This window comes from Ailuropoda melanoleuca, chromosome 15 (genome assembly GCF_002007445.2).
Source record: "Ailuropoda melanoleuca isolate Jingjing chromosome 15, ASM200744v2, whole genome shotgun sequence".
Lineage (NCBI taxonomy): Eukaryota > Metazoa > Chordata > Mammalia > Carnivora > Ursidae > Ailuropoda > Ailuropoda melanoleuca.
The window spans coordinates 83,935,735-83,947,120 of record NC_048232.1 but is presented as its reverse complement, the minus strand read 5'-3'; the positions used below and the strand labels follow the sequence as shown (position 1 = coordinate 83,947,120).

The following is an 11,386-nucleotide window of genomic DNA, read 5'->3' as shown; positions in this document are numbered from 1 at the left end:
CTGGGCATGTTTCGACGCTGATACCTACATGCTAGGCATGTGCGTCCCGCAAGGCACCCAGGTTTGCTTGTGGTGTGGGTAAGTGCGGCTTTCCACCGTCTGCAGAGACTGAAGCCTGCTCTCCTAAGAGAAGTGAGAAAACCTGCAGCCTGGGATTCCTTTGGTCTTCTGGGGAGGGGGACAGAGGCAGGTGCCCAGCAGACAAGCCCTGGGTGGGCAGGCAGAGCAGCACCCCTGAAAGGGAGGAGCTCTGCAAACCTGGCTTAGACTTGTCTTGGGGGACGTCCTGCTTCCTAGCCCGTCCTGTGGACCGTGGTGGCAATTGGCTGTTTGCTCTCTGGCCCTCTCACCAGGACATTGGCCTCTGTGATCCCCAGGTCACCTGAATGTGTGGTCAAAGCCAAGGTTCTGTGTCCTGGCTCCACTGAAGCCCGACATCAGACTTGGCTGGCGGGGTGGGGGGAAGGTGTGAGGCTCTTGATTCTGCCACATAGTGATGTGGGATCTTGCACAAGCCGCACGGCTCTTCTGAATCTCAGTTCCCAAACTCCTGTGCGGCGACCTCTTAAGTTCCCTTCAGCTCTGGCTCCATGTCTCTGACGCTCCAAATTGGATGCAATAAGCATTTGGTTCCCCGCATGTAGATGATTTCTAGGCAGTTCTTCACTGCCTTCCAAAACTCTATTTTGTACAGAAGCAAAAAATTCTCCAGGAAACTCTCTGGCCTCTCTCCTCCCCAACAGCTCTTTGCCTCCCCTCTAATTACCCTCTCTTCCTCCCTAATAGCCCTCCCCAAACTATGCTTTTTCCCCCAATTAATTAAAAAATAATTTCAAGTTTTGAATACAAAAAACACTATGTGGCACAAAGCTCAACACTTTTGATTTCTATTCCTGTCCTTCCTCCCCATTCCTCTTCCTCATAAACATATTTAGTTTCTTATTTATCCTTCCAGCGCCCCTTGCTTCCGAGACCCTGGATGGGTGAGGTGGGCCTGGTGTGCTGGTTGCCTCAAGCTGACCTGGGATTTGCAGGCTGGGGCTGACTGAACCACTCCTTGGCCCAAGAACGCACTCATGTGCTAGACTGGCTTACCACAAAGGTGGAGCGGGTAGATGACCACAAAGCACGATTCCAGAGGCAACAGGAAATGCCCTATGTGTCTCAAAAACACCCACCTGCCGAATATCATTTCATCCTTGGAGATCCATTCCTGTGAACTCTCTGCAGAACCCTTTCTTCCTTCCTTCCTTCCCTTTCCTTTTCCTTTTCCTTTCCCTTCCCTCTCCTCCCTCCCTCTGTCCCTCTCTCTTTCTTTCTTTCTTTCAGATTTTATTTATTTATTTGAGAGAGAGAAAAAGCACGAGTGGGGGAAGGGCAGAGGGAGAGGGACAAGCAGACTCCCCGCTGAGCAGGGAGCCCAACCTGGGGGTCGATCCCAGGACCCCGAGATCATGACCTGAGTGGAAGGCAGACGCTTCACTGACTGAGCCAAGTGCCCCTCTGAAGAACCCTTTCATTGTACAAATGAACTAAGCGTCTAAGACCGTGAGTGCGTGCTTAGTGCATACCTGGCACCAGCTTAGACCTTGTGAGGGATTCAAAGTTAAGTACCAAACCCGGCCAGGCAGGTCCCTACCCTTAGGGGATTTTCATGCCACTGCAAGTCAGTCCACGTGGCACCCCTACTCTGCACCTGGGGTGTCCAGCTGGCAGTGTCACCTATGGTCACACAGGAGCCACATCAGCGGGTTGCCAGGTCAAGCGGCAAGAGAGAGGGAGAGGGGAGGCCGCAGAGAAACCTGGAGATATTTGGAAGGGGCCTCAAGGCGCCATGTTGGGACTGTCTGCACTGCTTGGGTTTCCTGGCTCCGAGGTCTGATGCCCGCTGTAGATGGCTCCCCGGTGGGGGGTATTATGTGGACCCAGTTTCTGGCAGAGCCCTCAAGGGTTTTCTCTAGAGAGGTGCAGAGATTCCCCCCACCCACCTGCAGGTCCCTGACAGCCACCCAACCTGCCCAGGTGGCCCCTCAGAAGCAGCTTCCCCAGACGCAGGGAGGAGCCCGCTGGGGCCCCATGGTGGTGGCGTGCTCACTGCGGCCCTTCCCACCGGAGTGACGACCAGAAACAGACATGTGCTCACTAACTGGAGGCTGCTCAAGCCAGCTCTGGCCCCTTGAGGGACGAAGCGTCGGCCACTGATCATAAATACCTAGCTTGCATTGGGGCTTAGAGACTCATATGTGAAATACAATAGAAAAAGAAAGATGCAGGACAGTAAGTGCACATCGCAGACAGTGATACAATCTTTCTAAGCCTCTAGTCCAGTTTTGCCTCCTTCAGGAAGCCCTCCCTGGATCTGGCACCTGGAGTACCTCCCGCCACTGTGCCTGTCCTACCTTCCTACACTCTCCCACCGTAGGTCTGTATCCCCTGGCAGACTGTGGGGTCAAGGGAAGCCACGTTTCTTCAGTAACCGTGTCCCCAGGACCTGAGGTGGCGTGGGTGCTCAGTGACTGTTTAGCAACTTGAGCTAAAGGAGGACCAGAAGAGAATTTAGGTGAATGTAGAGAATTTAAGAATTTCGTCCACCAGGTCCACTTGAGGTCCTTACTTTCCTTGATTTTTCTGACTTCAAGAGAGGTCCGGATGCAGGTTCACGATCTCTCCAGCCTGAGGACGGGTCTGCATTTTTCCTTTGGGAGTGGTACCTTGCCATGCCGCTCTGGTTTTTCACGGTGCTGCCAGGGGTGCTGAGAATCCCCAAGCATCAGTGCTGAAGAGACCTTTGCCAGTCACTCAGTTCCCAGTGGTCCTTGTTTCACTGTCTCCTTTCTGAGGGTCCTTGGAGCCTCTGAATGTCTGTAAGAGGTGGACGTCAGACGTTCGGGGTTGTCGTAGAGAACAGACACGCTGTATCCAGTGCCTGATGCACGGAAGGTGCTCAGTCAAGTTGGTGGTTTCTCTTGCTCATCTGGTCATTTATCAAGCACCTGAGCCTCTGTGCATATCTGGCCCAGATGACTCCACCCGTGGAGAATTCATAGGCCTTGGACCCCTGTTCTGGTGCCACTCCATACTGCAGTTGCAAGCCATCCGGGGAGAGCTCGCTCCTGAACACACGCTGCCCCTCCCATCAGGATTCCCCTCCATCACCTGCAACGCACATGATGCAAGCGATTTGGAAAAGTACCTCTCACCCCAGAAGATATGGGCTTCCCTGATCGAGAATTCCCAATCTAATATGCTCTCTCCTTCTAAAGATGAGAATTCTGGGCCCAGACGAGTCCAGGGTGCAGCCAGAATCCTATACCGAAGCATGGCATGGCCCCTTACTTTTCTGGAAAAGCCACACCCAGAAAGGGCACAGAGCCAGCCCTCTGGAACTCAAGACAGTGCCCTTGATCGAAGCAGGGAGGTGCGGGCACCTCTGGACAGCCCCATGCGGAGGGCTGTGGGCAGGCTGCAGCAGGCGAAGGGTGGCTGCCGGGCCCACTTGTACACAGTACAGCTTGCCCCCGCCAGCTGAGGTGCTGCCGGAGCTGGGGTCAGCTGGGTTGCCCTGTTTACACAGGGACACAGACCTTCTGCCCCTCACCCCTTGGAATGTCCACCTTTAGGCATGCCCAGCAGCGGGCAGCTCTGCCCCATGGGTACAGAGCAGCCCAGGCCCCCAGGCACAAGTGCAGACAGGGAGGAACAGGAGCGACACCTCAGGGAAAGAGGTCAAAGTGCACACGTTTATTTTCTAGAACAAAGGCTAAAAGAATCAAGTTTCTTTCATTTTATTTAAAGAAGGACAAAAATTGTTATTAAAACATCTACATTATTATCAAGATACTAGACCTTATGAATATTTAATATTAAAGTGTGGTATTCTTAAATTTTTAATACACAGACATTTTAAAAGGACCATTAAATTGATTACTGCCCAGCTGAGAAATGCAGCATCCCTCTTTCCCCTACCCGAAAGGGACACGCACATCGGGGGCACCTGCCCCCCCACCATGTTCGAAGTCTTGTCTCTGCCTGTTGGCAGTGGGCACAGGTCCCCGATTCAACTCTCCAAGCCTCCCAGTCGGGGTCGCGACTGAAATAATCACCCTCATCATTCAAAGTGGACTCCTGTCCCCCCACCCCCTGCCTCTTGCTCTCTTCCCAACTCTGGGGGATCCAGCTCTGACCAGGCCAGGGAGCCCCAGATTCCAAGGGCCCCTGGACAGATAACAGGTTGAAGAAGAAAAATCTGGACTCTAATCCTATTCTTCTGGGTGGGAGACAAACACCAAGCATTTTCTTTCCTGGAGCACCACTGCTCTCTCCCGGTGAGGCCAGAGTGGTCTGGAAACTGGGCCCAGGGGGGGGCCACTCCTGCCCCTGCTGCCAAACCACCTCCAACTCGCGGCTCCAAGTCCCTGCATCTGAAAAATCCCTCTTAATTACACCAGGATGGCTGCATTTTCTGGCCAAATTCTTTATCTTTAGCCCTCATTAGAAGTGATTCCTTGGATACCACACACATATATAATATTATATAGAGCGATATATTTAATACCTGTGTATATATGCATCACGGGGGCGACATATATACACACTAAAAACGAGGCTGGTGACGACAGACTGCAACACCACGGATCAGGGAAAACAAGTGTCATCGACATTCACAGCCACGGCCCCCACCTTGGGTGTGGTCTCTCCTCCCCTCCAGTCATGCCACCAGCACCGCAGTGCCGGCCTGCTGGGGGAAGGGGGCAGGGAGAGGAAAGGGTGCATGCCACAATTACTGGGGAAGGCTGGGCAGTGACAGCAAGAGGAACAGCGTTCTCTGTGCCCGGGGTGCCCAGAATCACATCATCGCTCACTATAGATCCTTGCTTGAGGAGAAATGAGGGGGATTCCATTCTCTCTGTCTCACCCCCACCCCCAATTCCAGCTGTGGTCCCTGGTTCCTTCCGGGGGGCCCCACTCCTTGTGCCAACCACGTGGGACATTCTGGAATGTCTCGGGAACCAGGGGAGGCTGGGTCTGCCCATAGGGGGTGGGATGGAGAGGAGGGGGTGCACGCAGACAGGTCAGACGAGAGGGATGGAGAGGGCTTGGCGGCTGGGGGCAGGGGCTGGGGGTCGGCTGAGGTGCCAGGCAGCTGGCAGGGCCGGGAGTCAGGGAGGGCTAGGACAGACAGACGCAACTGTACGTCTAGGTCTGGGGAGAAGGGGGAGAGGGCCATGCTGGGTCCCCAAGAAAGAGGGGCTGTGTCCGATCCTAGAATGACCCCTGGTGCCCAGCGTCATCTCCCTTCTCTCCATATTCCCTGACCCCCACCCTTCCCCTTCCTTCCAGTTCATCCTGCAGAAGCGAGCCCATGGGTGCCCTGCCCGTTACCACCACCTGAAGTGGGCGTGGGCAGTAACATGCTGCTACACTCCCCAGAACCACCCTCAGGAGGGGAAGTCCCTCTACAGAGTGCTGACACGACCAACCCCCTAAGCCTCCCTTCCTCAGCCCACAGGGGGCACACTGCCTGGGACCCCAATGCACACTGATTCAGAGACTGTCATATTCCTGCCTGGAGGCTCCGGCAGACAACTGGCCCTTAGCCTTTTGACTAGTTTGCCTCCTGGCTCTACTTTGTGCCTTGGGCTGGAGACCCTGGGCAGGTCACCCATCCCTTCCAGGCCTTAGTCTCCCTCTCTGCAATAAGGGCATTTGGGCTGAGTCATCTCTAAGGACTCTGAGCACCTACAGTCTACATTCAGTGGCCCACAAGGAAGAGGGCTGGGCCGGTGGCCTGACTGGAGAGGCTCCAGAGATCATCAAGCCCAGCCCCTCCCACTCTTCCAACCAGAGGGGAAACTGAGACCCCAGTGGGTGAGCGACCAGGACTGTGTTCCCAGCTCCATCCTGGGGCTACATTTTAAAGCTAACTGGGGCCTCCAGCCCTCTGTCGTGTCCTGATCTGCTCCCTGGGGGGGGAAGGTGAGGGTGGGACATGGAGGGGAATCCCGCTGAAGATTCAAGTGGGGACCCCAGGCTCCCCAGCCCTGAGCTCTGGGCCCCCTTTAGGACCAGACAGAAGTTAAAGCTGTAGGCTGAAGCTGGAGGGGTCGGTCAGGCCCCTCCCTCCCCAACCAGGAGAGCCGGAGGGTGGGGGGTATCTGCCCAGGGTTCCAGCAGGATGAGGACCCTGGGACCGCTTCGGGCTGCAGCACGTGCACCTGGGTATGCGCACAGGTGGTGGGGGCAGAGAGGATGGACGGGGCCCCAGGGGGCCGGGGGCTGCCTGAGGAGGGCGGCCCCCCACCCCCAGCCCTGGCCTGCCCAGGCCCTCCTATCAGGCCCCCTGTCCCCACCCCCGCCCCGACCCTAGGACTTCACCCAAGGCCCAGAGCTGGCCCTACTCCCCAGTGACAGTGGCGGCCACAGGGGCTTCTGGGGTGGCACCGGCGGTGTTCTCATCCTCTTGCAGCAGGAAGTTGTATTTGCCAAAGTCATCATCCCGTGGGCACAGAAGCATATCCTTACGGGCCTTGGCCAGCTTCTGCTTCAGCACCTCACGCCGGTCCAGCCACTCGGTGAGCTCCTCCTGCCCGTGAGCGCAGCGGCACTTGTCCCCATCTGGGCAGGCCTTGCCCTTCTGGAGCCTGTGGGCAGCAGGAGGCTCACTGCCCAAGCCCCGGTGCCCTTTGCACCACGGGCCGTGGACCTGGGGCCAGCTGCTTAACCTCCCCCAAGCCTTTCCCTGGCAGCCTCAGTCCTGGTGAAAGTTGGCACATCCCAGCCTTCTCTAGGACCTGCCGTGGGGCTGCAGGTGGGGGTCTGGCAGCTCTGAGCCCACCCCATCCCACCCCGCCCTGCCCCCACGCTCGTCACATTCAGGAGCAGCTGCTTGAGGACACCCCCCTCTGCATGCTACTCCAGGGCAAGGGGAGCCAGGGCTGGCGCCCACCCTGCTGCCCATCAGGCCCCACCGTGCCCACCCCACGGCCCCGGCCTCCCCGGGAGCACCTGTCGCAGAGCCGGAACTCGCCCATGGGGAAGCGGTAGGCCCAGCCACTGGCGTCGCTGTCGGACGTGAAGACCTTCTCCTTGTGCTTCTCGGACTGGATGTGCTGCTGCCACTGTTTCTTGCTGTTGCTGTTTTTGCCGCAGAGCCAGCAGTGGTAGCCCATCTGGGGGCACAGCCGCCATGGGTGCCCGTTCCTCACCCCTCGGCCCGGACTGGCCCCCAGGGAGGCCGGGCCCTCCCCACGCCCTCCCAGAGCAGGCTCAGACCCGGGCCTGAGCGTGTGCGAGGCCGTTACCATGATGTCAGCATAGTCCGTGGGCATCTGGATCTGTTTCTCTCCTTCCCGAGAACTGATTGGGGTCCCTTCCCCTGGCTTCCCTGGGTTGTGTTTCTTCAGCCACATGTCATAGGTCTGCTGCATGTCCAGGACTGGTAGGAAGGAGGACAGGGTGCTCGGTGGGAGGGTATCCTCCCTCCATTCTGCCCCCTCACCCTCCCCCCACCCCCGGACTTGGGAGCTGGGGGCACCCCAGGCCTTGCTGTCAGGCTGCCAGTCAGCAACGGAGGACGCAGAGAGGGTACGGTCTGGGGGGGCAGAGGGAGAGGGAGCAGGAGCTCTTGGGCCTGCTGATGCGTGGGGGTGTCTGGCAATGCAGGGTCACTGGGGCTGCCCTTGCACTCACTCTTGTTCTCTTTCATGAAGGTCCACATGTCCCTCTCCTCCGGGCTGTGTGCAAAGGAGCAGTTCCCCACGTACTGGCACTTGCGGCCGCTCTGCGCGTGGATGCAGAGCTGCAGGGTGGGCATGGGGAGAACCGGCTGAGTCCCGCCGGATTCTGGTACAGCACCAGCTTGGGGCCCCTCAGGCCCCACATCTGAGCTCCCACCACCACCCTGCACCCCATTCCCGGCGCTCACATCGTATTGCTGTGGGAAGTTGCGAATGGAAGGCAGGGGCCTCACTGACACCCATTTCCTCTTGGCCTTTGACATCACCAGGAGGACCCGCCGCTCCTTGGTCCAGCTGTAGGACAGAGGAGGGGCTTGTTGGGGGCAGCCCGGGGCAGGGCCTTGGCTGTGTGACGTCCACGGAGCGCCCCGGCCTCCTTACTCATGCTGCTCGGGTGGGCCCCCCCAGCCCGCCCCCGCCTGGCGCCTGGCTCACCAGTGCCGGGCCTTGGCACTGCAGTACTTGAGGTCTTTGTCAGGCTCTACCACCTGCCCGTTCCTCCAGCACTGGCCACACACAAACTTCATCTGCAGGTCGAAGGTGCTGGGCCCATGCGTCCGAGGGGTGCCCTGTTGGGGAAAGAGGCTGGTGAATCCAAAGGCATTAGAGCTGAGGCCTGGGGTCTGTCATGCAGGTGGCCTGCAGGAGTGTTAGAGCCCTAGAATGAGTGAGCCCATTACCGCTTCCCAGAGGGAAGTAACTCTAGGGCCCCTGGCCTCTCGGTGTGGGAGCCAGGCCTGGGACGGGGCTCCTGATTCCCAATCGGCTACTCTCTGCCTTGTCTGGCTAGTCCCCAGTGGTCTGCTCTTTGGAGCTGCTGGCATGTCCCTGAGCATGGCATGCTTTTGTACATGCTGTTCCCTCCACCTGGAATGCCCTTCCTCTGTACTTCATCAGGCTGATTCTGGAAACTTTCCAAACTCAGCTTGAGCACCACCTTCTTTAGGAAGCCTTCCCTAGCGCTTTCCTAAGTGGCAGCTGCCCATCCTAGGAGCTCCCGCAGTACCTGAACCACGTCAGGTTGAGAAACTCAGCTCGTTATGAGGGCTGGGCCTGGTGGACAGCAGGGTCCAGGTGGGAAGCCTGCCTTGGGTGGTGGCACAGGCTTCTGGGCAGCCCCGGACTCCTGCAGGCCCCACCGTGTTCACTCCCCATTCTCTGCTCTAGCCTTTCCTTTGCAGGCAGGAGGGCTTGCTCTTCTGTACCCTGGGATGGGGTGGGGGATGAAAGGTAGGAAACATGCCCACGCACCCCTGTCTTCCTCCACTTTCAACCCCCTCACCCAGCTATGTTGGCTAACCTACTGACTCTCCTGTTACCTAGAGTCTCCCTGTCCTCCCTGGAGCCTCAGACGTGGGGTCACCCCTCCAGGCGGCTCTCTCTCCTCCAGGCTGTCCCCCACCATGGGAGTACACTATGTGCTTGTCACTACCTAGCTCAGGGCCTGTCCTTGAGAGGAAGGGGTTCTGTCCACGTGTGTTCACTGATGCCTGGCCTGGTGCTGGATGACTCGCAGCCTGGCTCGGCCCCAGGATGACCCCCACATCACCTCAGTGACGAGGTAAAAGCAGACCTTTGTAACTGGGGCATGGCCTGTGCTAGAGCGGGCAGGAGGCTCTCCACATTACTCCTGATTTCCAGGTGTTCTACTGGATTCTCACAGAAGCCTGAGGGGACCCATTTCACAGGTGAGGTAAGTGGGGACGGCTCTAATGAACAGCCATGCCGGTTCACTGAACTTCCCTTTTCACCAACTCCTTGCTGCAGCCCTGGAGGGTAGATGGGTTCATTCCCACTTGACTGGATAGAAGCGGAGGCTCAGAGAGGTCACTAATCCACCCTTGGGTAAGTGGCCCGAGGACAGGAAGCTGGTGAGAGGCGGGTGCTCGTGCCTCTCTGTGGGATGGCACAGCTGCGTTGCCATGGGCACCATGCCCGAGCAGCTTCCACCCCGGCCTCACAGTGGCGCCGGCCCCGCCCTCAGACGGCAGACAAGCAGGACGCCTCAGGCCCTGGTCGTGGCCAGGCTGGGCACAGTAGCCCGGTTCCTGAGCCAGGCCCAAGGGTGACATCTTGGGTGGGCTGGGAGGGTGGGGGGGCTCTGGCAGCAAGAGGAGGTGTCATGGCACTTGGGGACCCTGGCAGTAGCCCTGAGGAGGAAGAAGGGGTAGGAGGTGGTGAGGACTCCGAGCTCTCTTAGAAGATAACACTGAAGGTCCAACCCCAGCCCCTCACTGCCTTCCAGCCAGAATCCTGGCCAGGAACAAAAAACAAACCACATGGCAGAGAGGGGGAAGGGAGAAGAGGACAGCACAGGAAGGGACAGGGAGGGGAGCAATCAGGAAGCGGGGAGAGAAAGAAAAAGTAGCAGAAAGATGGGCTAGGGAGAGAGAGGGGGAAGTCCCAAGGGGATCAGGCAGCCCTGTGGGCCAGCCTGCCCTGCTCCCTGGCTCACTGCCACACCCACGCTGGCCTCAGGAGGGGCCAGGGACCCAGCCTTCTCGCAAAGCGACCAGTAGGTGGGCCTGGGGAGGGGGTTGTCCCTCATGTGTGGATGGCACGGAGGCCTCACCTCACCCTATCTCTTGGTCCTGAGACCACCCCTCTGTCCCCGCGGTCACCCATGGCTACAATGGTCCCTACCTCTTGGGGAGGATATGAGGACTGGGGAAGGCACAGGGCCCAGTGCAGAGCAGGAACTCAGCAAGCTGCAGCCTAGTCAGCTTCCGTGACCCTCACGCCCACCCTGGGAGATGGCAGACAGGATTACGATCCCCATTTTATGGGTGAGGAATCCTCAGGGGTGGCAGGAATGGTGCCGGCTGGTGAGGGAGAAGAGCGAGCTCTGGACAAGATGTCAGAGAACCAGGCATTTACTCCAGTAAGTGTGCCCCTGGGTTAGTCTCTAGCATGCTCTGAGACTCAGTTTCCCCATCTGCAAATGCTACAATGCCACAGCTCACTTCTTCAGGAGCAGGGTGAGGATAAGGAGAGATGGGAGACGACACGATCAGTGGGAAGGAGTACCAGGATATTTACACGGTCTCAAGGACCCTCCTTAGAAGATACTTATTCCTTACAAAGGGGGAGAAACGTAACTTCACAGGAGAGAAGCATTTGTAGTGGCGGTGCCTTTAATCAAGTGATCACCAGTAAAGGGACACATCGAGATGATGAGCCTCCTGACAAGTGAACTGAGAACATAACATCCCCTCTGGGATTTGAGGAACCATCAGACAGTCCCAAATGGATGATGGGCCTTTCACAGGACAAGGCTCTTCAACACCATCAACGTCATGCAAGACAGGAAAGACTGGGGTCTGCTCTAGATTAAAAGAAACTAGACAGGGGCGCCTGGGTGGCTCAGTCGGTAAAGCCTCTGCCTTCGGCTCAGGTCATGATCTCAGGGTCCTGGGATCGAGTCCCGAGTCTGGCTCCCTGCTCAGCGGGGAGTCTGCTTCTCCTTCTCCCTCTGCCCCTCCTCCCCACTTGTGCTCTCTCTGTCCCTCTCTCTTTCTCAAATAAATAAATAAAATCTTTAAAAAAAAGAGAGAGAGAGAGAGAGACTAGACAGCACAACAAATGAATGCAGCGTCACTTGGGATTTAGGGATGATTCACAAAAACTAAATAATAGGACACCATAATCTG

General features: G+C 57.6%; 1 protein-coding gene across 5 annotated transcripts in view; it reads right to left on the bottom strand.

The window, feature by feature from the left end:
- Window positions 1-3,713: 3,713 nt before the first annotated feature.
- The window catches only part of ZC3H7B (zinc finger CCCH-type containing 7B), a 58,162-nt gene continuing 50,489 nt past the window's right edge, over window positions 3,714-11,386 (bottom strand). For all 5 annotated transcript variants that reach the window (XM_034644503.1, XM_034644504.1, XM_034644505.1 and 2 more), the window contains 6 exons: window positions 8,172-8,305; window positions 7,925-8,030; window positions 7,690-7,798; window positions 7,302-7,435; window positions 7,006-7,169; window positions 3,714-6,641 (listed from right to left, as the gene is read on the bottom strand). In XM_034644503.1, the coding sequence (XP_034500394.1) occupies window positions 6,395-6,641; window positions 7,006-7,169; window positions 7,302-7,435; window positions 7,690-7,798; window positions 7,925-8,030; window positions 8,172-8,305 (894 nt within the window). In that variant the 3' untranslated portion in view covers window positions 3,714-6,394. The remainder of the gene's footprint in view (window positions 6,642-7,005; window positions 7,170-7,301; window positions 7,436-7,689; window positions 7,799-7,924; window positions 8,031-8,171; window positions 8,306-11,386) is intronic.